Source organism: Eublepharis macularius, chromosome 8, assembly GCF_028583425.1.
Source record: "Eublepharis macularius isolate TG4126 chromosome 8, MPM_Emac_v1.0, whole genome shotgun sequence".
Classification (NCBI taxonomy): Eukaryota; Metazoa; Chordata; class Lepidosauria; order Squamata; family Eublepharidae; genus Eublepharis; species Eublepharis macularius.
The window spans coordinates 90,102,460-90,129,927 of record NC_072797.1 but is presented as its reverse complement, the minus strand read 5'-3'; the positions used below and the strand labels follow the sequence as shown (position 1 = coordinate 90,129,927).

Sequence of the window (27,468 nt, the reverse complement as noted above, 5' to 3'; positions counted from 1 at the left end):
TAAAACAGAACCAATCTGCATTCAAAAGCTGTGGGAACCATAACAATGTCAACTTCAGTCAACAAAAGAATGAAAGCAACACACACACACACACACACACACACGTGCGCACAGCCCCACTCACCCCATGAAAAGAAAGCAGAATGAACTCAAAGCAGCACACACACACACTTACACACACAGCTCCACCCCCTGAAAAGAAAGCAGAATGAACTCAGAACAGCACACATACACAGCCCCACCCACCCACTCCCCCAATAAAAATAAAACAGAATGAACTCAAAGCAGCACACACGTACACAGAAACTCCTGACTGAAATGAAAGCAAAATGACCTCAAAGCGGCTTAGCCTCCTCTGGAGAGCTGACCCCAGCCGCTCTGCTTGCTCTCTCTCTCTCTCTCTCTCTCTCTCTCTCTCTCTCTCTCTCTCTCTCTCTCTCTCTCTCTCTCTCTCTCTCTCTCTCTCTCTCTCTCTCTCTGAGGGATGAAAAGAAAGAATGAACTCAAACCATCACACATACACACACAGCCCCACCCACCCACTACCCCAATGAAAATAAACTCAAAGCAGCACACACGCACACACAGAAACCCCTGAATGAAAGCAGAATGAACTCAAAGCTGCTTAGCCTCCTCTGCAGAGCCCACGGGGCCGAAGGAGGAAGGAATCACGTGGGCAGATTCTAGAGCTGCCGGAATGCCGTTCCAGAGTGTTCCCTCTCAGAAAAAGCCCTGTACATGTACTTCATGTATAGAATTATGACAGGGAATGCACATTTAATACCAACATTTTGTCATTGCTTTTTTCAGTGAGGTTTGGTTGTTGTTTGATACAAGTTTAGTCTTGCAGCAAGTATACAAGCCCAGAGACAAAATACCTTTAAGCACTTGCATTAGCATTTTGCATTTCTAAAATTAATGTTATTAGCTGTGTTGTGCCAGCATTACTCTGAATATGAGATTCAGAATCGGGATGTCAGCGTAAGGCAAATATAAAAGCTAATGGTTATTACTCTATTCTCTGTTATCCCTAGACTTTCCTCAGTTTATAGTCAAAAGCCCTCTGTTGAATAATGCAGAAGATTATGAGGTTCTGTGAGTAAATCAAGGATATGTGCTTACCTTGCCTCTATATTTTCCTGTATTCCTTGGCCAAAGTTAGATCTTTAATGAACTTTTAAACAATAGCTCCTTTGTGTGGAACATAAAAAGTCTATGCCAAAGATATGGTTCAAAGGAAACCTCAACTACCCTTGAGTTTCTGACACTTTGGTGATGTTTCTATAGAAAGCCAGACATTTATTAGATGGTATTATGCAAAATTTGAAATATATTCAAAACCAATTCCTTTGCCAAGGGCAGTAATTTCCCAGAAGTCTCTCCTGTTTATAGTTGACTCCCCTCTACCCTACCCCCAAAACTGTTTATTGTCAGTCTTCTGTGCAGTCCCACATGAGTCTGTGCACGCACAAGCTTGCCAACCTGAGATGTTTTGCATCTTTTAATTCACTAGGGGGTGCCTCTCCTCCCCAAAGCACATGCACAGCCACTTCCATTGAAACAGCCCACACTCTGGGAGAGTGACCCTCAATTCTGCTTTCGCTGCTGGTCTAAGAGGTTCTTCTGCAGCATACTCTTCTGTTTTCATTTGCATTGGGCCTTATTCCCACATTTTTGATACACCTAACAGTGAGAGGAAAATTGAGCAGAGACATCCTTTGTCTTGATGCACTCAATGCAATACCAAAATAACAAGGACTGATGGGCAGTCTTTTTGACTCATCTACCTGGGAGAAGGACATAGTGTGAGCTCTTGCAAACACTGCCAGAATTTCACTCCCAAGGCTCAGGTGGAAAGAGCCACTAGCCTCAAAGCCATATTGTGGGAAAGGGCTTTATCAGCATTGATCAGTCCCTACACAAAAGCTGCTAAGTCCTCTGCTCTTGCAGAGCTAGCTGAACGATCAGATCCAGTGACACCATCCACTCCATTGAGGGTCCCAAGCCCTTTGGAATCAACATTGGTATCTTGGGTCTGACAACTCCATTTGATTCCAGAGAATCAGAGCCCATCGGAACAGCCTCAGAGCCAACAACATCATTCTGCCTCAGGCTCTCCAGGCTACCTGGATCCAAGTTGAATGCCTGCAATCTGACAGTGCTTGAAGTCGAGGGAATCCTCAATTACACTGGCCAGTGCGATGCACGTCGCTTTGGCTGCTTGTTTGGATCTGAACACAGAGATATCCAAGGGCTCAGAGGTGTAGACTTCGGAGCTTTCAGAGGAAAAAAGCAAGATCTAAGTCCCATCACTCCTCCAAATGGAAGGAGGCTTCTGCCAAGGTGACTAGCATCATGGTGGAACCATGCAAACTTGAAATTGAGGCTCCATGCACACCTTTGGTATGTTCTAAGTCACCATGAGTTTCCTCTTCAGAGGAAAAGAGAGAGCTACTGAGAGCAATCCCGGTGCTGAGGCATTGGATTCAGAGGCAAGACTTACACCAACCTTGCTGTACTCATAGATGCCCATCCTGGTATTGCCAGGAGATGCTTATGATGTTAATGTGGGAGAACTGTTCAGGGCAGAGTCAGTCGCATCTGCCTTTGAAGTTTCACACAAACTAAGTTACATCGATGCCAATGCTCTATCTCTAAATTTTCTATGGCATTCCAGTTGTCTTGAGTTGGATCCTGGCCCTTATCAAGGTGAACGGAGCCCCAGCTTCCATCTGACCCTTCCCTTGATGAGGCAGTGGGCGAGGGAGGATTGGTCTCATCCACCAACAGCTTTTGCCAATACACTGAACAGATGCTTCATATGACTAAATTGCTGGACATTGATTTGTTATCTATGGGACCTAAGCCAATCCCGGCCAGTAATACCTTCCCTATGATTGAGGGATTTGTAGAACTGATGTCTTCTCTGTGTGAGAAACCAGCATCTGTGTCACCTACGTCCAAAAAGGCTGAGGGCTCTATAAGAGAAAAAAGGATAAACACTCCTTCCTGTTCACCCACCCCTCTCCATCATCTCCAGTCACTGAGGAGATACAGTCCAGATATCAACAGGAACCGCATTCCACACTGCCAATAGAGAGGGGAAGAAACTTGACGAGCGTGGAAGGAAAATCTATACCTTGGCAGCCCTTAATATAAAGATAGCAAATTACATAGCAATTATGGGGGCTTACCAAATATTCCTCTGGAGCAAGATGGCGGCATACAATGACTGTCTGTCAGAGGACCAGAGAATGCTGGTAAAAGCGATTCAGGAAGAGGCATTGAGGCTCTCCAAATAGCAGATCAACGTGGGCAGAAATATGGCCGCTAGAGTGTTGGCACTGGCTATAGCACTTAGGAGGCATAGCTTTGTTCAACAGCCTTACAGGTAGAAACATGTAGCAGAGTGGAGGACTTATTGTTCAGGGGCCAAATGCTGTTCTCTGCAAAAACTGATGACTACCTCTTGTAGAAGCAAAATGATTGACAGATTACGAGGTCTTATTGGATCTTGCCATTAAACCAACAGTCAGAATCAAGGTTTCCCCACAGACTACATCAGTCATGCAGGGGACATTATGACAAATACCAACATATCAGTATCCTGCTCAACCCCTGTTAACCAGGGGCAGTAACAAAGGTGGAAGCCACCATGCAAACCAAGGCAGGGTTATTGGTAACCAGTTCTCTAACAAAGATCAGGCTTAGAACCCAAAACAGTTCTGACTAGAACAGGGTATTGTGTTTGGTGACAAACTCACCCTTTTACCTTCGGCATGAGGTCTTATGACCTCAGATTTATGGGTGTTGAATATTATTGAAAATGGTTATAAAATTGAGTTTGACAGTTTGCTGCATCTGAGTCTTCCTCCAAAGTTTGCACAGGACTGTTTACTTGCTTGGCCGTAGAACTGAGAGCATTATTAAAGAAAGGGGTGGTTCAGCAAGTCCCAATCTCCAAATCCTAATTGGGATTTTATTCAAGGTTTTTCGTGGTCCAGAAAAAGGATGGGGCCTTCAGACCTATACTAGATTAAATATGTTGGGATCTGCAGATTTAGGATGGTGACCCTTAACATGGTGTTACAATTACCCCCCCCCCCAAATTCTTGGTTTGTTGTATTGGATCTGAAGGATGCATATTTTCACATTTCCATCCATCCTTCTCATAAAAAAATCAGAGGTTTACATTTGATGGGAATATTTACCAATATCAGGTTCTACCATTTGGGTTGGCTATGGTCCCTAGAGTCTTTATGAAATGCATGGCAGTGGTAGTCACCTACCTTAGGACCCAGGGATGCTCCATATACCCTTAATTGGATGATTGGCTGATATCGGCTTGTTCCAGAGACATGCTATAGGAGCAGAAATAATTGGTAGTAGAAACGTACCATAACTTGGGACTTGTAGTGAATTTCAACGTCTAACTTGAACCCTTCTAGGAGGGTATAATTTGTAGGAACAGTCCTTGAAGTCTCTCTAAACAAGGCCTTTCTACCATTGGAGAGAGCATGAAGGATACAGTTCCTAGTCAGATCTTTTACAGCCTGTAGATACAAGTCAGCACTAAAAATTCAGACACTCCTGAGTCTCAGGGCAGTTTAAAACAGCTGTAATACTTTTAGCCAGGCTACAAATGAGGAGACTTCAACTCTGGTTCCTGACAGTACACTGTCCAAGGGTACGCTCTCAGGTTAGGAAATACAGTATACCTTGGACCACAGTCAAATCTTTACTGTGGTGGTCAATAGATTCACACTTGCTAGAAGGTGTTCATTTTGGTCCACCACAAGCACTTTCAACACTTGGTTGGGGTGCTCACTATGGACGCCTTTCTACTCATGACATATGGCTGGAAAGTGAACAGAGATTGCATATCAATATTTTTGGAGTTGAGGGCAATACGTTATTCACTTATCTGCTTTGCAGACATGATAAAAGGCAAAATTGTTCAAATATGGACAGCTGCACTGCTATGTTCTACATAAACAAGCAGAGAGGCATAACCTCTAAAACTCTGTGTATGGAGGCCGTACCCATTTCGGAATGGACCAACAGTCAGGACACCTCACATCAGGCTGTTCACATCCCAGGAGTGACCAACCTCATTGCAGACAGACTGAGCAGATTAGGCTCCTCCACTCACGAGTGGTCACTGAAAGAATCGTGCATACTACTGCTATTCTGACAGTGGGTCTTCCTGCATTTAGACCTGTTTGCTACAAGGGAGAATCAAAAGACTCACTCTGCACCAGAGGGGGACTAGATCCAACGTCCTTAAGAGATATATTTCAAGTAAATTGGTCAGGGTGCCTATTTTGTGCTTTTCCTCCCAGCCATCTAATCACTTGAATGGTCAGCAAGCTATAGGCCGAAGTAACAAACGCCATTGTAATGCCTCCATTCTGGCCTTGCTAGCCATGACTCCAGACCTACTCACCTGCAGGGGAGTCCAATATCACGACATATGCAGGTTCAAACTGACAGCCTGGTTCATTATTCAGTAGGGAAATTCCGAGAAGTGGTATCTTAAGTTATTCTTAATACTAGGAAACCTAGCACCAGAGGGATACCTCTGCAGGATATATGCAGAGTGACAACATGGACTTTGGATGATACCTTCATCAGGCATTAGGCTCTGGATGTGCTCAACAGGAAAGAGGCAACAGTGAGTCAAGCAGTCCTACAGTCACTGTTCCAATGAAGAGCCCAACCCTCCTTCTTGGGTAAGTGGCTTGCTAATCTCCCATGTGGGACTGCACAGAAGACCTAGATGAACAACAGCTACAGGTAAGTGCAACACTGTTTTTCATGGAGGTCTTCTGTGCAGGCACACATACCCTCCCTCCTGCCCCTCTGAGTCCTCTTCACTACTTATCTGAAGAGTCCAGCAGCTCAAGAGAAACTAAGGGACAGGGGCAGTGCCTCTCCTAGAGCACAGGTTCTTTTGGCAGGAAGTAGGCCGCACATGTGCTCTGAGGGAGGGAGAGGTGCTCCAGTAGATTAAAAGCTGCAAAATCTCTCCAATCAGCAGGCCTGTGCGTGCACAATCCAATGTGTGCCTGCACAGAAGACGTCAATGAACAGAAGTTCATTGCGCAACCCTGTTGCACAACCCTGTTTTCTTGACCAGTCTACAGAAATGTTTAGTGGTACGACCTGCTTTGAATGCATGGTGGTTGCGTCATCCAACCAGCTCAGTCTAAGCTAAAGCAGCTGGAAGATAGCATGCCCCAGGTCTTTCTGGCAGCTGCCATGTGCTGACATAATTATGACAATTTGTCCTTAGAGAGGTTAGTCAAAATAACAGCTAATGTTGCCATTCGGTGCACATTTACATACTTTTAACACCTATTGGCTTTAATGGGAAGCATAAATACAGAAAAGCAATGATACATTTATATTTAACTGCATATTAGAGGTTGGAGTGTTAAGCACAAAGTTACTCATCTTTACATGCTGGATGTATTGCCATCACAAAAGCCAATTGGATTAAGAGGGGTTGGCTAAAAGTCCCAACCGGGGGAGGTCAGACAGAACTATGCATCATCATCCCCTTTTGTTCCGTTCCACTCATCCCAATTCACCCTGAATGGGTCGAGTGTTGAATTTGGATAGGAGACCCCCGTCCCCATATGGGTGGGAAAATGGCACAGAAATGTACATACAATGAAATAATAACAAACTTGCTGCCACCTCTCTGGTTTTTCAGGATTCTTTACATTGGGGGAGCCTGAAGCATACTTTTTTCCCATTGATTCCCCCGGCACCTACTTTATTATGAGGAGAGGATTGCCTGGATGAGCAAGCAAGCTTGAGGCAGCAGAGTTTTAAAGGATGGCATTCAAAAACAAAAAGGCAAAACAATTGCTTTTGCTTTGTATAAAAGAAAAATAGTTCAGAAGTGATGGAAAGTTAGTATAAAAAGATCAGGGGGAAAGGCACTTGGGGCTTGCCCAGAAGTTAGAGCAAGGCGGTAGATCAAGATGGGTGGCTGTCTGTCTGTAGCAGTAGAAAAGAGCAAGATTCCATAGCACCTATAAGACTAACAAAAATTGTGTTAGGGTATGAGCTTTCTTGAGTCACTGCTCACTTCAGGGCAGTAGGAACTGTGCTAAAGAGGAGTGCAGAACAACTGGTTGGCTTGTGCTGAAAGAGCAGCAGTAGCTGGATTAGAATTCACATCATGTGTGCCCTCAGCAAAAGCAAAGTAATAGGGCTGGCTCAGCCAAAACAGGCGTGTAAATAGCCGGCCTAACTTCCTAGTTTTGGGTGCTGATAACAAGCCACATCAGGAAACAGGCAGGTGAGACTCACTTCTGTTTGTTTCATGAGACTGAAAGCTCTACCTTCCCCAAGGCCTTGGCTTTCCAGTCTCTGAATTCATTCTGGGGTGTACCCATGCTCAAGTCATGAACTCCAGACTCAGATTAAATAAAATTATACTTTATTAGTTTTAGGAGCATTTGCAAAAACATTAATCACTCTCACACAGGCAACAGACATAAAACAAAAACTTTACTGTTACTATCTAAAATTCTGCATATCTAAAACTTTAGAACTTGCTACTTTAAGCATCTCTGGTTGACATCCTTTTGTTATTCATCTTACCCATCTGATAGAATGCATGCCCACTCCATGCCTAGATGGTCTGGCATGGGGTCATGCTGAGGTGGAAAGAATAGTGAAGAGTTTGGGGGGTGAACTGAAGAGCCATCTTTTCTAGAACTCAGCACATCGTCCGGCACTCAGGAGTAGACATGGGCATGAACCGCATTACAAACCAAAAAACCCCATGAACCGCCTAATCGTCTGTTCGCAATCCAGCGGTTCGTGAGGGTCCATAGCCAATGAACCAGTGTTCGTTGGAAGCCCAGTTCATTGCGTTCGCCCGCGGTTCGTGAAGCCAGACAGTTAGGCACCATCAATCAATTCCCTTGGAAACGGAGCTGGGGGAATGCCCGAACTCTGTCTGCACTCCTTCTGTTGCCCTGGAAACCCGAATCGAAGCCCAGCTTACCTGGATATATCCAAGGCTGAGAGGAAAGAAAAACATCCGAGCCTTTATTCATTCAAGGCTTGTATACTTGCCATATTTTAACTTGGCCTTCATCTTATACTGACCAAGTACAGAAAGAACAGAGTAAAATGGTATGATAAACCCAGTGTGTGAGAGAGTGTATGTTAATCAGAGACACTTCAGTTAACCCAGAGCATAGGGAAAAGATAGTTGACATTAATAAAAAACAGGGTACCCTCAAATTCCCTAACTCTATGTCAGGGGTCGTAATTGGTCAGTGTTTTCCTGTTCTCATCATTTTCGTGGCCATTCTTTTCAATGGGGAAGGGGAGGGGGGACCATTCGGAGGCTCTAGGGCAGCTGATTTTGCACTTAACCACAGAACCCCTAAGTTTCAAGCAGATTGAACAAAGGGGGGTGATTTTACAGACTCCCAAAGTAGGTCTCTCTCTCTCTCCCCACAGCCATACTAGAAGTTCTCTCTACTAGTTCCTAAAATGGCTATTAAGCAGCAGCCAGCCACCAGCATTAAGAAAAACAAATCCCTGTCTGCATTCATTTCATTTCCCTACTTTTACAGTGACTGACAATATTTTTGTTTATCTAAAAACTATGCATTTGCCTTCCTTCCTTCTTGTAGCTTGTTGTTTGTTTCCTTTCAGAAAGTGAGGAAGGCTTCTGTTGCAAAAAAACCATCTTTGTACTTTCATTATTCCTTATGGGGAATAAAGGGCCAGAGCCACTCCTATTGTGTTACCTTTTGTGAAATACCTGATCGGCAGGTCTTCCTTCCAACCATGGAGCTGCAAATTGGTTACATGGGAGAAGACACCTGGGGGGAGGGAGGGGGAGGGGGTGTTCTGTAGCCATGGGCACTCCAATCTCATCCCTGCAAACCCTGATAGGCAGTTCTGACGGCCAACCCCTTGTACACTGGGCCAACGTCAACTGGTGGCTCTAATTGTATCAAGTGGGAGTTTCCTGGGGGGCTCGTATTGGAGAGGGTATAACTCCAAGATCCCTATTGCAATCTTGACCAAACTTGGGTGCTGGCTGGAGGAGAGCCTGCTAAACACTCGCTGTGAATATGGATCCAGAGGAGTTAGCCGTGTTAGTCTGTAGTAGCAAAATCAAAAAGAGTCCAGTAGCACCTTTAAGACTAACCAATTTTATTATAGCATAAGCTTTCGAGAATCAAGTTCTCTTCATCAGATGCCTGATCAAAACTGGGCAGATACAGAAGAGGAGGGGGAAAGAGAGAGAAAGAGAGGAAAGAAGTGGGCATAAATCACAAGAGGACAGAATGCAATTAGCATGGAGGCTATCAAAACATTCCTTTGCTTGGAAATGTAAACATCGGTGTGCAGTCAGTTTGCTGTATTAGTTTGTAGCAATGAAGGTATCCAATTCCTGTGTAGTATAAGCCTTCGGTAACCACAGCTCTCCCTGCCAGCTGCATCTGACAAAGAGAACTGTGGTCCCCGAAAGCCCACACCAGGCGTCACTGGGCTCCCCCAGATCACGCCTCTGTAAAGAGAATCTGTTACCTGTGATAATGTGATAACCATTCACAGTCTCTATTCAGTCCCAGCTTGACAGAGTCAAATTTGCATATGAATTCCAATTCAGCAGCCTCCCGTTGGATTTTGTTTTTGAAAGGTTTCTGTTGAACCACAGCGACCTTTAAGTCTTTGGTGGAATGTCCTGGTAGATTGAAGTGTTCTCCCACTGGTTTTTGGACGTTTCCATTTCTAATGTCAGATTTGTGTCCATTTATTCTTTTGCGTAGAGGTTGGCTGGTTTGTCCAATGTACAGAGCAGAAGGACATTGTTGGCACATGAGGGCATATATCAGATTGGAGGATGAGCAGCTGTAAGAGCCAGAGACAGTGTAGTTGATGCCATTGGGTCCTGTAATTGTATTCCCTGGGTAGATATAGGGGCAGAGCTGGCATCTGGGTCTGTTGCAGGGCCTGGTACCTGTGCTGGTGACTCTGCTGGCCGATTCATGATTGTAAGTGAGAAGTCGTTTAAGATTGGGGGGCTGTCTGTAGGCAAGGAAAGGTCTTCCACCCAGGGCTTCTGAGAGAGAGGTATCATTTTCCTGGATGGGTTGTAGCTCACTGATGATACATTGGATGGGTTTGAGCTGGGAGCTATAGGTGACAACCAGTGGTGTTCTGTTGTTAGTTCCTTTAGGTTTGTCCTGGAGCAGACTGTTTCTGGGTACTAGTCTGGCCCTGTTGATTTGTTTCTTCACTTCATTTGGTGGGTACTGTAGTCTCAAAAATGCTTGTTGTAAATCTCTTAAGTGTGAGTCTCGGTCGAGAGCATTGGAGCAGGTACGGTTGTAACGTAAGGCTTGGCTGTAGACAATAGATCGAGTGGTATGTTTAGGGTGGAAGCTGGAGGCATGTAAATATGAGTATCGGTCTGTTGGTTTCCGGTATAAGGTGGTATTTATTCGTCCATTATGTAGTTGTACAGTGGTGTCCAGGAAGTGTACCTGTTGTGTAGAGTGGTCCAGGCTTAGGTTGATAGTAGGGTGAAAGTTATTGAAGTCCTGATGAAATCTCTCAAGGGCTTCCTTCCCATGGGTCCAAATGATGAAGATGTCATCCAGGAATCTTAAGTATAGTAGTGGTTCCAGTGGATGGGAGCTGAGGAAGCGTTGCTCTAAGTCCGCCATGAATATGTTAGCATATTGTGGTGCCATGCGTGTGCCCATGGCTGTGCCATTAACCTGTAGATATAAGTTGTCACCAAATTCGAAGTAATTGTGAGTGAGTACGAAGTGACAAAGTTCAGTGGCGAGGTTTGGGCGTCCTGGGTTACCCGCTTTGTGGATTTTGGGTAGTAGGTAGAATCTTCCTGGTCGTGGACGCCCAATTGTTGCAGGAAAATGCACCATCACAGTAGGAGTCTCGGGATACATGTACTCTATCCTCAGGCCCTATGCCACCAGCACACCCAGCTATTTACGGGACACCACTGACTTCCTCCGGAAAATACAGTCCATTGACAACCTACCAGATGACACCATCCTAGCAACCATGGATGTGGAGGCCTTGTACACCAATATCCCACATGCAGATGGATTGCAAGCCATACGGAATATTATCCAGGACAAAACCACAGCAAACCTCGCCACTGAACTTTGTCACTTCGTACTCACTCACAATTACTTCGAATTTGGTGACAACTTATATCTACAGGTGAATGGCACAGCCATGGGCACACGCATGGCACCACAATATGCTAACATATTCATGGCGGACTTAGAGCAACGCTTCCTCAGCTCCCATCCACTGGAACCACTACTATACTTAAGATTCCTGGATGACATCTTCATCATTTGGACCCATGGGAAGGAAGCCCTTGAGAGATTTCATCAGGACTTCAATAACTTTCACCCTACTATCAACCTAAGCCTGGACCACTCTACACAACAGGTACACTCCCTGGACACCACTGTACAACTACATAATGGACGAATAAATACCACCTTATACCGGAAACCAACAGACCGATACTCATATCTACATGCCTCCAGCTTCCACCCTAAACATACCACTCGATCTATTATCTACAGCCAAGCCTTACGTTACAACCGTATCTGCTCCAATGCTCTCGACCGAGACTCACACTTAAGAGATTTACAACAAGCATTTTTGAGACTACAGTACCCACCAAATGAAGTGAAGAAACAAATCAACAGGGCCAGACTAGTACCCAGAAACAGTCTGCTCCAGGACAAACCTAAAGGAACTAACAACAGAACACCACTGGTTGTCACCTATAGCTCCCAGCTCAAACCCATCCAATGTATCATCAGTGAGCTACAACCCATCCAGGAAAATGATACCTCTCTCTCAGAAGCCCTGGGTGGAAGACCTTTCCTTGCCTACAGACAGCCCCCCAATCTTAAACGACTTCTCACTTACAATCATGAATCGGCCAGCAGAGTCACCAGCACAGGTACCAGGCCCTGCAACAGACCCAGATGCCAGCTCTGCCCCTATATCTACCCAGGGAATACAATTACAGGACCCAATGGCATCAACTACACTGTCTCTGGCTCTTACAGCTGCTCATCCTCCAATCTGATATATGCCCTCATGTGCCAACAATGTCCTTCTGCTCTGTACATTGGACAAACCAGCCAACCTCTACGCAAAAGAATAAATGGACACAAATCTGACATTAGAAATGGAAACGTCCAAAAACCAGTGGGAGAACACTTCAATCTACCAGGACATTCCACCAAAGACTTAAAGGTCGCTGTGGTTCAACAGAAACCTTTCAAAAACAAAATCCAACGGGAGGCTGCTGAATTGGAATTCATATGCAAATTTGACTCTGTCAAGCTGGGACTGAATAGAGACTGTGAATGGTTATCACATTATCACAGGTAACAGATTCTCTTTACAGAGGCGTGATCTGGGGGAGCCCAGTGACGCCTGGTGTGGGCTTTCGGGGACCACAGTTCTCTTTGTCAGATGCAGCTGGCAGGGAGAGCTGTGGTTACCGAAGGCTTATACTACACAGGAATTGGATACCTTCATTGCTACAAACTAATACAGCAAACTGACTGCACACCGATGTTTACATTTCCAAGCAAAGGAATGTTTTGATAGCCTCCATGCTAATTGCATTCTGTCCTCTTGTGATTTATGTCCACTTCTTTCCTCTCTTTCTCTCTCTTTCCCCCTCCTCTTCTGTATCTGCCCAGTTTTGATCAGGCATCTGATGAAGAGAACTTGATTCTCCAAAGCTTATGCTATAATAAAATTGGTTAGTCTTAAAGGTGCTACTGGACTCTTTTTGATTTTGCTGTGAATATGGGCTCTCTTAAGTGCAACGGGGGCTGTTCATGGGGGCCCATGAACCGCAAACCGGTTTGGTAACGGGAAATGTTTGTTATGGTTGGTTTGTTCGGGTTTGTCAGCGGCACTGAACCACAAACCACAGGTTTGTTAATTTTTTGTTTGTTTATGCCCATGTCTACTCAGGAGCCAATCAGGGCCAAGCTGTTAATTGGCATTGCAGTTATGAGAACATCTAGGGAGAACAGATAGAGACTCTCTGAGAAAGTATCCCAAGGTTGCATCACTGGAGAACTCAGAGACTGCTTGGAGGTGTTGTTGATTAGCTTAGTCAGCCCATTTTAGGGTAGGCCAGGGCCTGCAATCACTCGCAATACTGAACCAAAGTTCAGTTATTCTTACTCACATCCAGATTTTAACTGGCTACTTCCATACAACAGGTAAAAGGACCAGTGCGGTGGGGAGAAAAAAGCCAGATTTCTCTTAACACTGTTTGCTAAACAATTCCTTAGCAAAAACTTGCATGCTCCTCAGTACTCTGGAACTGGCTGTCATATTTCATGCTCCCCTGCTGGAGGCACATATTCCATTGCCAGCAGCACTGCCACGTATGACTCCAGGAGCTGCACAGCTGAGTTCCGTGGGTGGCGAATTGTATAGACTTTGGATTGGGTTGCCACCTCTGGGTTGAGAAGTTCTTGAAGGTTTGGAGACGGAGCCTGAGGAGGGCGCTATGATCCTTATTACTTATTGTTCTTGAAAGTGCTCTCAAAGGTCACTCATATGGATGAAAAATCATAACGCTAGTATGGTTTTTACCTATATTTCTGCTTGGAACTCAGACGAAGATATTTCTATAATTTTGCCTTTGTATTTAGATGTGGTTGGCATATAGATGCTTTGGCAGTCCTGTTTCTGAACTGGGATTTTGCTGTGAATAGAATTTGAATCCAACAAAAGCATTAATAACAATAACAACTGTGCTTATATACTACTCTGAGCAAAGTCAATGTTACTATTATTCCCACAATACAGCTGGGGCTAAGAGGACTGGCTTTCCCAAGGCCACCTGCTGAGCTCATGGCAGGAGTGGGATTCAAACCAGTAGAGTGCTGATTCACAGCCTAGCCACTTAACCACTATGCTACAGCATGTACTTAAGTGGGGATATGATAGATTTTAAGTGGGAATATGGTAGATTTTATCTGACTCTCTGCAGTTAATACAGTCAACTTGCATTGTCATGCAAAGTCAGTGTTTATTCTTTGCTAGCTATTTGATAGATAGCAAAATAAAATACCACGTATGCCTGATGATCAGTATAGAAGGAAAAGTCCTCACTGAAAAACTGGGTTTCAGCAGATGGTCTTCAATATGAAAAAGTAGGATCTCTGAGTAATGCTATGCCTCTGCTTTGCCTGCTCAGTACTAACTCTGCATGTGTTACCCCTTGTTTGTGATGTGAACAGCATTTCTGTAAATGCAGGGTGTTCAGGACCCGCAGTTCCTAAATCAAACAGCTATTTTTTGGCATTGTGAGATAGGTTTTCTTGGTTTTCTCTGAATTATTTATTTGGAATAAAAGCAGAATAAGTGAAGTACTTAGGCACTCATTGTATCAGCCCTCTGGCTAACTTTTCCTTCAAATTACCTGTAATTAAATTTTTAAGAATATAATAGCTGTGCTAAATCAGACTGATTGCAGTAGGTGTAAAATCTGTTGCTTAGTTTGTTCATGATCTTCAGAGATAGAGATAAATAATTCATCCCATAAATTGTGTAGACTCTGTGATTCTTCAGCAGTTTTATGTGAGGCTGGAACTCCAAGAACTGATGCAATATAACTTGGTGTTTTTGTTTTTGTCTCTTTAAATAGAATTGTTTTTCATGTGTATTCCATAAAGCATGAAGACCAGTAAACTCTAATAATATTTAATTAAGATAAATTTGGTTCTGAGGTAATATAAAAATACTATGAGAAGCTATGGCAAATTAGTCTTGGTCGGGATAGAATCTTTTAGAATACAGACAGTGTAAGCTCAGAGGCTTTTCAGAAATAATCTAAGATGTTGTTCCTATATTCAAACACTGTATAATTATCTTAGATCTATTTCAATGTCATTATGCACCAGGCAGAAAACATCCCCCCCTCCTTACAAACTGTTTATTTTCTTCTAGCTTCTCCCAGACCAGCTGGTCTTAGTTCTGGAGTGTCTCTTGGAGAAGAAGACATTATGTTCAAAAATGTTGGAATGTTTACAGAAAATTTACCACCTCCATGAGCAGGATGCCGAGGTAATCTACTAACATTCATAGTAAGCTCATAAACTAGGGAAATAAGCTAATGGCTGGAAATATCAGCATTCTGAGAATCAGTAATGCATCTGTTCTGAAGGCAATACAGGCAGAGAATTATGGTTGTTGTGGGTTTTCCGGGCTGTATTGCCGTGGTCTTGGCATTGGTGCTACACCTCTGAAGATGCCAGCCACAGCTGCTGGCGAAACGTCAGGAACTACAATGCCAAGACCACGGCAATACAGCCCGGAAAACCCACAACAACCATCGTTCTCCGGCCGTGAAAGCCTTCGACAATACAGGCAGAGAATTTCTTGTATTTATGTCTTTCAGCTGAATGATTGTGTCTTTAATAAACTGTTATTTTTTGTACAATATGTGTATACATGTGTGCTGCATAGTTTTTGTTTGGTTAGTGTAGCTATCACATTGGCTGCTGTTTATTTCTGATTGTAAAATACACACATCTGAAGAGGATGAAATTAGTGACACATGCCATACTTAGAGGTTCATAATTCATTTGTTACTTACTCCTGTTTTTGTCTGCTAAAATTGTGCATAGTATCGTGGTTTAATATTTTTTAATTCCCATATATTGCATTGAATATTTGTGAGAAAGAAGTACTCTTTGACTTAATGATATGGGTTCAGTAACAACTGTTTCATTTTCAGACTTCTTTGCAGTCTCACAGGGGACTGCGCATGTGCAGGTCTGCCAATCGGTAGGTTCTACAGCTAAAATTTTCTCTAGGAGGTGTTTTCCCAGAGCACATGCACAGCTTGTATCCCGCCAAAATAGCCCACTCTCTAGGAGGAGCGATACCCCCAACCTTCAGTTCTTCTTTTGCTGCCGTCGACTTCATTCTTCACATAGACAAAAGGGTGGGGGGGGGGTCAGGATGGCTGAGAAAGCCTTATTGAAAAAATGCACTCAGTGCAGTATGAAAATTACTAAGTTAGATTAACTCTCTTTGTCTCATCTGTTTGGGAGAGGGGAACAATGTTAGCTCATGCAAACACTGCCAGAGCTTTGCCTCTAAGGCCAGAGCAGAAAGAGCTACCAGGGCTCAAGGCCACCTTGTGAGAATGGGTAGCCCATCTGCAGCTAGCCCATCTAATAAATCGGTGAAGTCCTCTACCCTGACAGAGCTAGCTGATCAACCAGATCCAACACCAGCCATTGTGCCTGCAGAGGCCTCAGATCTGACTGCACCATCTCGGATTTGGAGATGTCACTCAACCTTGACTGTGCTGAGCTCATTGGACCTGACTGCATCTTGAATCCGCCTATCAACTTTGGGCACCTCAAGCCCTTTGGACCCAGCAACATGATGGACCTGACAACACCAGCAAGCTTAAAGGACTCGTCGCTCCTCAGATCCTACAACGTTCTGACTCTAGAGAGCTTTTGGATTGGACGGTACAAACCCCATCCAAGACACCTGCCTTTATGGACCTGCTCTCATCTCTGAGCCTTATAGGGCATAGGTCTAAGGGAACTGAAGGTCCAACTCCAGAATCTCTGGAACTACCCAGAAAGAAAACCAAATCTAAATCAAAGTACTCCAGACATAAAAGAAGTTCTCATAGGATGCAGGTCATAGACTTAGGTACTGGGGATCTGGAGGTAGTGGAGACCCCACATGCCCCCTTCTCCTCACACAAGCTCCCGATTGACTTATTCTTCAGAAGATGAGGGGGAATTGCCCCGAGAACGCTCTTACATGGCCCTCTGAAGGCACAAACAAATCTCACACCAAAGCTGCTGTGTGCATAAATATACAGCATGGTATCAGGGAGTACCTCCATCTTTGGAAGTCGACTGGGGTGAGCCCTACAGAGCAGAATCTGTAGGGTCCAATCTTAAACAGCCTAGAGTGCACCATCAACAGTACTCCATTTTGAAATCATCCATGGTGTTTCATTTACCTGATTTGGATCCAGAGCCTGATGTAAGAGAGCAGAGCCCATAAAGTCTATATGTCTGCGGCCCTCAACATCAAAATTGCTAATTACACTGCTATTATGGGAGCTTATCAGATCTTCCTTTGGAATAAGATGGCCGTGTACAACCGCAAGATCCTATGGAGCATTACCACCCTCTCAGCAAGCAAGTTCTCAACCGTTCTGCAAGCAGCAGCAACAGCAGCAGCAGTATAGCGGTTGCAACCCCAGATATACCAGCAGCAGTATCCTCACAATCACCCAACATCTACCTGTCAAGGGCAGTATCAGAGGCTTAAGGCCACTCATAAATTGAGACAAGGTGTCTCATTAACAGAGAGCAAGGATTCATACCTAAGTCAGAAGCCTGCACATCCATCACTACAGTTGTTTAGGTGTTAGAAGTTATCAAGAGTGATTATAAAATTGAGCTTAATAGTTCCCCTGTGTCTGAGTCTTCCTCATAAACCTACTCAAGATGCATTACCCAGACAGGCAAAAGAATTGTTAGTGCTGCTAGAGAAGGGAGCAGTACAATGAATACCACTATCTGAACCTGGACTGGGGTTTTACTCCAGGTTCTTCTTATTAGACCTGAGAGACTTGAATAAGTTGGTCAGAATACATACATTTAAAATAGTAACACTCAGTATGGTATTGCAGTTGCTACCCCACTATTCTTGGTTCACTGTCTTGGACCTTAAAGATGCTTATTTTCATATTTTCACCTACTCTTTCTGCAAAAAATTCTTAAGATTTCGATTTGCGGAAACCATGTATCAATACTATTCAGACTAGCTATGGCCCTGAGGGTATTTACCAAATGCATGGCTGTAGTAGTTGCACACCTGAGAAATAGAAGTTGTTCAGTTTACCCATATTTGGACAACTGGTTAATTTCTGCCCATTTTAAGGAGTCCTTAGAAGAGCATATAAACCTGACTGTAGAGACATGTCATGCCTGGGGGGCACATTGCGACCATCTCACAACCCACGGTACCTGGTTGAAGGATGAGAGAAGTTTACATATCAATGTATTAGAAATGAGGGCAGTTCATTACACTCCTATCTCATTTGCAGATGTTGTGCAAAACAAACATGTCCAAATATGGACAATTGTACCACCATGTTCTACATAAACAAGCAGGGAGGCATTGCTTCTAGGATTGTTTGTCTGGAATTCATGTTGATCTGGGATTGGGCAGTGCAACAACATGTCTCCCTCCAGGCCATCCACATTCTGGGGATGTCCAATCTCATTGCAGGCTAGGTTTCTCCACAGGTCAGGGTCAGGATACCTGTTTTTTGTCTTCCCAACCATACTCCTCATAGCTCGTACCATCAACAAAATACAGAGGGGAAAGACAGATTGTATAGTAATAGCACCGTTCTGGCCATGTTAATCATGGTTTCACAGGTTGTTTCTATTGGCCATGGGCAAATTTTGACATTTACATTTACCATGGTTAACAGTCCTCCTAAAATACTAAAGGGTGAGGTATCATGATATATCCAGACTCAGACTGATGGCAGGGGGTTATATTGAATGCTAGAAAGCCTAATACCAGGAGATCTTATGACCATAAATAGGATGAATTTGTAGGATGAGACCTTGATATGTACACACGCCTATTAGCTTCTGTTCTGGAATATCTTTTGAGTCTTAAACATGTTGAGCTTTCTTCATCTTCCATCAAGGTATATCTGGCTGCAATTTCAGCATTTCACTCCTCGGTAACCAAAAAGAGAGTTTTTTCACATTATACATCTCAATTATTTCTGATAGGTCTTCAGAACATGTTTCATCCAGTAGCTCAAATAGTACCTCGGTCATTGCAGCTGGTACTGGCGAGACTGATGACTACACCATTTGAGCCACTGGCAACTTTTCCCTTAAAACTCCTTTCGATTAAAGTAACCTTCCTGGTAGCCATCACCTCCGTCAGGAGAGTAAGTAAATTAGTGGCACTAAGCATGGCTTCCCCTTTCCTAAAGATCCATGCAGAAAAAGTGGTACTAAGACCTAGCTTGGAATTCTTACTAGAGGTAGTTTCCAAATTTCAAATCCCAAATCCAAATTCCAAATCCAAATTTCACAACTCACAAGAGTTAATACTACCTTGTAGTATTAACTCTTGTTTCCAACATCCAAAGCTTGGAATTCTTACTAGAGGTAGTTTCCAAATTTCACAATTCACAAGAGTTAATACTACCTTGTAATATTAACTCTTGTCTCCAACATCTGAAGCAGAGAAGACACTCCATACTCTGGACTAGAGGTGGGCATGATCCAAAAAAAATTACGGATCAAGCTGATCGGGGATCGGCGCTGGCGACGACCCCAAATCACCGATCCACACCGGTCATCTCCCATTTCCGATCCGTGGATCGGATCAGGGAGGCCAAAGTGGAGGGGCGCCCCGCTGTTCCCAGCTATGTGGGAAGGTGGGTGGTGGCGGTGACCGGCGGGCACGGGGAGGGGACGTTCATACACACACACACACTTAGAGCAGGGGGGTTTTTTAACCCGGCGACGAGCTGCCTCCCCTCAGGGAGGGGACGTTCACACACACACACACACACACACACACACACAGAGCAGGGGGGAGTTTTTAACCCGTCCCTGCCTCTCCAAATAGAGAGAGAGACCCCGTCAACATGTTTCAGCCAGCTTTTAAAAAAAAGCAGGGACAGAATCCTCCATTCCTCCCCACCTGATTTTAAAAGCAAGCAGCCAGTCTTCCAAAAGCATATTTTAAACACACACACACACACAGCCGTGAATGAGGTTTTCCCACAAAATACAGTGTTTTAAAAGCAGGTTAAAAACAGAGAGTGACAGACAGAAAAACAGCCATTCGTCCTACAAAGCCCCGTTTTTTAAAAAAGCAAAAAATGTTTGGAGTGCCCATGGCTACCCCCTTCCCCTTCCCTCCCCTGGGTCTCTTCTCCCAACTGGTGAGTGTGTTGCTGCTCCGTGGTTGGAAGGAAGCCCTGCTAATCAAGGAAAGCTGGGCTTCCATTCAGGTTTCCAGGGCGACAGAAGGAGGGGAAACACAGCTCAGGCATTTCTCTGGCTCCGTTGCCCCAGGAATAGATTACTGGCGCCTGATTGTCTGCATCCCCGATCAGATCCCGATGGCCCAAATCAAGCCCCGATGAAGGCCCCCCCCCCCCCCCCCGAATGCTGGATCGGTCGCCGTGGACGGCACCGATCCACCGGGTCCCGATCGCACGAACGCCATTATCATGGGTATTTTTCTATTGTAATGCCGATCGTGCCCATCTCTACTCTGGACTCGAAGAGGACTGTACTCTTTAATTTAAACCATACAGCATTGTTCAGATCTGATGTCCAATTTTTTGTTTGTCATGCAGGCCCAAATAAGGGTAAAGAGGCCACTTCCCAAACTGCTAGATGGGTAGTTCAGGCTATTAGGATGTGTTATGAATAAACAGACTTACCTTGTCCAATGGAAGTCCATGTCCATTCCATCAGGTGACAAGCATCTTATAGAATCATAAAATCATAGAGTTGGAAGGGGCCATACAGACCATCTAGTCCAACCCCCTGCCCAGTGCATCTTCAGGAGCCTTGCTCAAGGGTGTTCTTCTTCAAGACATCTGTAGAGCTGCAACATGGACTTCTGCTGATACCTTCTTCAGGCACTATACCCTAAATGTGCATAATAGGAGTGAAGCAGCAGTGAATCAAGCAGTGCTTCGATCTCTGTTACTGTGAAGAGACTCACCCCTCTTCCACGGGTAAGTGGCTTGTTAATCTCCCATGCGGGACTGCACAGATGACTGAAAATGAAAACAGGGTTGCATTTACCTGTAACTGTTCTTCATGAGGTCTTCTGTGCAGGCTCACATACCCTCCCTCTTTCCTCGCTGTGTGCTCTACACACTACTTACCTGGAGAGTCTGGCAGCTAAAGAGAAACTGAGGGTTGGGGGTGTCACTCCTAGAAAGCGGGCTGTTTCAGTAGGAAACAAGCCACATGTGATCTGGGGAGGAGCAGATGCTCTCTAGAGGAAATTTTAGCTGTAGAACTTACCAATCGACAGGCCTGCGCATATGCAGTCCCATGTGCGCCTGCACAGAAGACCTCAGTGAACAACAGTTACTGGTAAGTGCAAGCCTGTTTTATTAGCTACCATGCTTAGCAATTATAACAGACATTATGTAAATAGAGACCATGGTTAATGTGATTTGTTGTCTAGATAAAATAGGAGGAGGAGGAGTAGATTGAGATTGAATAGTGTAGCATGGCCATTTAGGTCAACACATTACAAACAAGCCTGAAGATCAAAGACTTACCCAACTTCTTGCTAGCAATACCAGCAGTAACTAGTGGAGGACAATAGAAGTAAAATATCAAATATTTTGTAAAATAATATTGAGTTATTGCTCAGAGAATTACAGTGCAATCCTAAGCATGCATACTTGGAAGTAAACTCCTCTGAGCTCAATGAGACATAGAAAGCAATCTTAAACAGGTCTATTCGACATTGTACTCAGGTCTATTCAATGCTGCTTACTCCCAGGAAAGTGTTCTTAGTATTGCACTGATGGTCTCTAGTAAGTGTGCTTATGATAGCAACCTTAGGCAGGAAACTGAGCAAAGTGGAACTCTTGCAACTTTAGATTAACAGTGCGTACAGCCTGAGAATAAATCCCAGCCAGCTATTTGATACTTTGTCAGTAAATGAGAAAATCTGACTGAAAAGAACACATGAAGATGACGTATACCAAGATGAACCAACAGTTGTTGGCTCATCTAACTCGCTAGAGTCTCCTGTGATTGGCAGTGGCTCTCCAGGGTCTTGAATCTTTCTCAGCACCTACTACCTGCAATTCTCTAATTGGAGATACCAGAGATTTAACTGGAAATCCATATGTTCTGCCACTGAGCTGTTGTTCCTCCCCAATTTGATGGCAGCAGCTAACAAGATTTTTGAACTATGCCATCTAATCAGCAGCAATTCAGTTGGGCAATGAGAGCCTGGAATTTCAACAGCAGTATCCTTGAGGGTACTAAACTATCCCCACTGCAGGTTTCTTTGGGAAGGGTGCAGAATTGGGAACCTACTCTGTGGAAGCTAGAGTGAAATTAAATAAGAGTTCTGGTATTACATTAGCCCCTGCTTTTCTACATTTTATTATTTTATACTCATAACCAAATAGTGTGTCTTCCAACACTACTACATATCTAGAGTCATCATTACCAAATTTGTACTAATACACCACAGCCAGACATGTCAATATTTATATATCTGAATGACCAATAGACCCTTCTCTAAAGACCAGTGGAACCATCACATATGGAAACGGCTTCTTTAGGGTGAGGTTCAGGAACTTGTAATAACAGAGTACATCCGAAAGGACATACTCATGCTTTCTTACAGAGATATGACATAGCAAACCATTATATGAATTTTGATCCTAAAGGAGAGGCCCAATCAACAAACATTAGATAAATGTGATTACATTTCTGTAATGGCTAGAAGGTATGTTAAGATCAAAGCAGTAAATAGCCTTGACTGTTTTTGCACTGCCAAGCCTCTCTGAAGATGTAACTCTTGGACCTTTGCTATTTCTGGCATATTTTAAAACTTTATATTCAACTGTTCTATATTGTGAAGACCAGAGGAAGCAACTATAGAAGCATTTTCTCTTAATCGTGATCTGTTACATAGTTAAAATTGCAGACACAAGAGACACTATATTAAGAAAGTGCAAAAGATACTGCCGTGCTACTCAGGGCATATAAAATTAAAAACTTTGCTGTTCAGAAATGTCTGCTTTCTCTAAGGAAATGTTCATGGCAATATGGCCATAGCTACAGTTTATTTCAGCTTTTATTTATTTGTTGTTTATATGGCATTCGAAATGCCAGTTTTATTTTTAATTGGTCTTGAAATCCACTTTGCTATTTATAGGAATTAAGATATATTTAGGGTATATTTTAATCATGCATGAATACCAAAGAAATGTCAGGACTTCTATATCTGGAAGAGAAATAACTGAGGAGGTAGGATCAAAGCCATAGATGACGTGTTACAATTTCATTCCCAAAAATCTAGAGCTACACCGCCTACAAAGGGTTTCCTTTTTCTTTTACAAGTATTATATTTTCTTAAACATTGTACTAAGTGCACTTGTACATATTTTTGATCTTTGAGGCAAAATTATAAACCCTGTGAAAGAAGCATTACCGCAGCATTATCTTACAAGGTGAAATGAAGGGCTTAACTGCCCCTTTACGGAACACAACCAAGATAACATTACCATTAGCAGTTCAGCAGGCACTGGATAGCAGGCATCCACAACCCTCAAAAGGGAATGTTGGTTTCCATACTGATGCCTGTCTAAGCAGGCAGCTTTCCATATCTCCAAAGAAAGTAAGTGCCATGCAAAGAGGTTTTTTTTCCATGTAATGCTGGAAAAGCCTAGGATTTGATCTATGGGTTGTCTTTAGTCAAGTGTTCAGTTGAACTTAATTACTCTTTTACTCTTTAAATCTATATAACACTCCCCAAAGTGCTGTTTGTCCAGATTTCTAAAATATTTGTTTTTGTAAATCCTTTGCACTTGAACAGGGACAGAGTACAAACTGTAAAATAGCATTCAGTTGTTGGTGGCACATTATATATATTTTGTAGTTAATTGCCACATAACCAAAAGGATAAGCTAGAGATACTATATTTTATATAAAGGGAATTGTTTAAATTATATCCAACTGTTAATTAAGTTATTATGCCTATCCTCATGCAACTGTTGAAGTACATGTTTAGCATTATGGGATAATATTGATTGTCACATACTTGATTTCTCTTGAACAGCCCTAGAGATTGTCTTTATGAGAAGCAAAACCTGTATGCCTTTGAATACTGAATCTTAAGAGAGTACAAAAGTGATGAAATATTTTCTATAAATTATTCCAAAGCAGTTTTTAGAATTTAAGTTGCAATTGTTTGTATGTCTTTAAAAGGCTCTACTTGGTTAGTAGTATGCAAATATAATTAAAACATCAAACAAAGTCATATACAGCATTTTTGGATACTTCATATAAGGGTGTTTTCAAAGAAAGATCAGATAATTGGATTTTAAAAGTGCTACATTGATATTTCTATGTGGATTGCTGTGAATTGAATAAAGAACATACTGTATATATTTTATTTCCTGCTTAATGGAGAAAATCATTGCAGAGATGTGAATCTGTCTTTCTCTTAAGTAATTTTCCACCTTTTGTTGCCCTTCTCAGGAAGTTTTTTGTAGGTGAGGGTTGGAGATTTACCATTGGAAAGTTGAGAGGGAGGGAAAGGGTTAAGATTGAAAAACCTGTGAATTTTCTCCTGGAGGAATCCTCTCCATTGGTGAAGTCTTATGCTGATTTATTCTATGTCCATTAAAATCAACAGTCTTAAACTGAAGTAATTCTGCATAGCAATTACACTATAAATCCCCCCTCCCCAACTACAATGGGATAAATCACAAGATGAAAAAAAGCTGCTGTAGCACAGTGGTTAAGTGGTTCGGCTGCGCATTAACACTCTACTGGTTTGAATCCCACTACTGCCATGAGCTCAGTAGGGGGGCTTGGGTAAGCCACTCCTCTCAGCCCCAGCTCCCCAGCTGTATTGTGAGGCTAATAATAACACTAACTTGTTCACCGCTCTGGGTGAGACACTAGTCTGTCTAGAAGAGCGGTATATAAGCGCAGTGTTGTTGTTGTTGTTGTTGTTGTTGTTGTTGTTGTTGTTGTTGTTGTTGTTGTACAGGCTTAAAGCCTTTATGACATCACATGATTCTTTCCCTCTTTCCAAACCTGTTGGAAACCTTATTAGATATTTTCTAGCAATTCATCTTGCACTAAGGGCTTGTGCACACTGCAGTCTGGACCAAGGATAAAGTCCTAGAGTAAGAATGGTCATGAGGAGACAGACAAAAAAGAGATAAAATACAATCAGCAGAGTTACTATCTTGACACACAACTTCATAGGGATGTAGTCCTGGAAGCAGGACAAAACAACAGAAAAAATGGCAGTTATTATGCATATCCCTATGCATATTGAGTAAATGTGTTTCTGGGAATGGGCTCTAGCTGCAGAAAGGATAAGGAAGCAAGGGGGCAGCAATGGGCAGATGCAAAGAAGTGCAGTTGAGGGAAGGATTAATAGAAACAGAAAATGCCCTTCCTGCAGCAAACTAGCATATAAAGGGAAAAGCTGAAATAGAATTCTCCTTGAATGCTTATTTTCATTCAGGGAAGATTTAACATGGCAAGAGCATTCAATTATACAACCTTACTCTAGCCTGGAACATGGCATCCTACCTGGATCCATGCTATGGTAACATCAAGACTTGACTATGATAATGCACTATGCATAGGTCTCCCATATAAGTCAACTAGTACACTCCATTTGGTGCAGATTGAACACTGCAGCTTGGCTGTTATTGGGAGTAGAGATGGGCATGAACCGCATTATGAACTTCACAAACCCACGAAAATGGCAATCGCGTGATGGCGATCCGGCGGTTTGTGATTGTCCACAGCAAACTAACCAGCGTTTGGGAGAGGCCTGGTTCGGTGCATTCGGCCGTGGTTCGGGAAGCCAGACAGTCAGGCTCCAGCAATCAATTCCCCTGGCAATGAAGCCGGGGGAATGGCTGAACTCTGTCTGCGCTCCTTCTGTCATCCTGGAAACCCGAATGGAAGCCCAGCTTACCTTGATCGGCAGGTCTTCCTTCCAACCACGGAGCTGCAAAACGGTTACAAGTTGGGAGAAGACACCGAGGGGAGAGAGGGGGAAGGGGGTGTTCTGTAGCCATGGGCACTCCAATCTCATCCCTGCAAACCCTGATAGGCAGCTCTGACGGCCAAACACAGACCTCCTGCGTTGCTCAATGGGACCTGTGCTTATAAATAGCCGTGGGCTCCCAGGCTGGGTTTCACTTTCAGCGAGCAGTGGAGTGGGACAGAGCTCTTGCTTGCCACTTGCTAGCCTTTGGGGAGAGAGACTGAGAGTATAATTGAGCTTGGATTTTTGTGGGAGTTTCCTGTGGGCCTTGGATTGGAGAGGGTATAACTCCAAGATCCCTTTTGCAATCTTGTCCAAACTTGGGTGATGGCTGTAGGAGAGCTTGCAAAACACTCCCTGGGAATATGGGCTCTCTAAGTGCCATGGGGGCCGTTCCTCACCCAATGAACCGTGAACCGCAAACTGGTTTGGCATCAGAAAATGTTCGTTGCGGTTCGCAATCTCGGGATCGTCGTCGGCACCGAACCACGAACCGCCAGTTCGTTAAATTTTTTTGGTTCATGTCCAAGTCTAATTGGGAGCAAGCAGGAGCATACATATTACTCCCATTCTGCAGTCTCTCCATTGGCTACCTATCAGTTACTGGACTCAATTCAAGGTATTGGCTATCACATATAAAGCTCTTCACAGCCTTGGTCCAGCATACCTATGGAACTGCCTCTCTCCTTATGTTCCTCCACAGCAGCTTCACTTATCTAAACATGGTCTCCTGCAAGTGCCAGCCTGCACATGGGCAAAATCAACAGCTGTCCATACACAGGCATTCTCTGTGGTGGCCCCCACCCTATGGAGTAGCCTGCCTGTGGAGATTAGAAGAGGCCCCCACTGTTCTGGCTGTCTACAAACAATGCAAAACTGCATTATTCAAAAGGGCTTTTTATTCAGATAGGAGGGCTGTATTGTAGGAAGGTGGTCTCAAAGAGACACTTCACTAAAGAGGTAGGGACCACAGACTTCACCGCTATGTACTTAACAGTCGCCTTATGTTCTGTCTTTTTCTTGAAGTATGTGCTACTATGTACTATCTGTTGCTTTAAATATGATTCTACTGGGTAGTTCTGTGTTGTTTAATGTGAGTCTTAGAATTGCTTATGCTCTGTTTCAGCAATTCTTCTGTACTGGATTTTTGTTGATGTTATATCTTTGTAAATTTGCATGTATATACCCCATGGCATTTTTATTGAAATGTCCTTGATATTTACTGTACTAATCTCACACTATGTAATCTGTCTTGAGTGTCAGTGAGAAAGGTGAACTATAAATGACATAAATAAAAATAAATTAAAAAAACAAACACTGTAAAATATGACCCTGAGCACAGTTATCTACAATGTGATTTCATGAATTCAAAAAAATCACCTAAATAATGAATATTATGTAAGTGCAATTTCCCCACATCTTTTACCACCCTGTTACGAAGCCATTAGAGGAATTTAGTTTTGTGCTTCCAAAAGTGTTCCTTGCAGCCATGCCACCAGAATATTTCTATTCATCATAATTAGTCATTGATGAACAAGTGTATTTATTTTTTTTATTTTGTTTTATTTA

The 27,468-nt window shown here is 43.4% G+C and overlaps 1 protein-coding gene across 2 annotated transcripts in view; it reads left to right on the top strand.

Moving 5' to 3' along the window:
• AOPEP (aminopeptidase O (putative)) overlaps positions 1 to 27,468 on the top strand; it is a 290,214-nt gene that overhangs the window by 229,081 nt on the left and 33,665 nt on the right. Inside the window, exon 14 of one of the 2 annotated variants that reach the window (XM_054986684.1) lies at positions 15,031 to 15,147. The exons of the other annotated variant lie outside the window; for it this stretch is intronic. Within the exon in view, the coding sequence (XP_054842659.1) occupies positions 15,031 to 15,147 (117 nt within the window). The remainder of the gene's footprint in view (positions 1 to 15,030; positions 15,148 to 27,468) is intronic. 2 annotated transcript variants of the gene reach the window in all.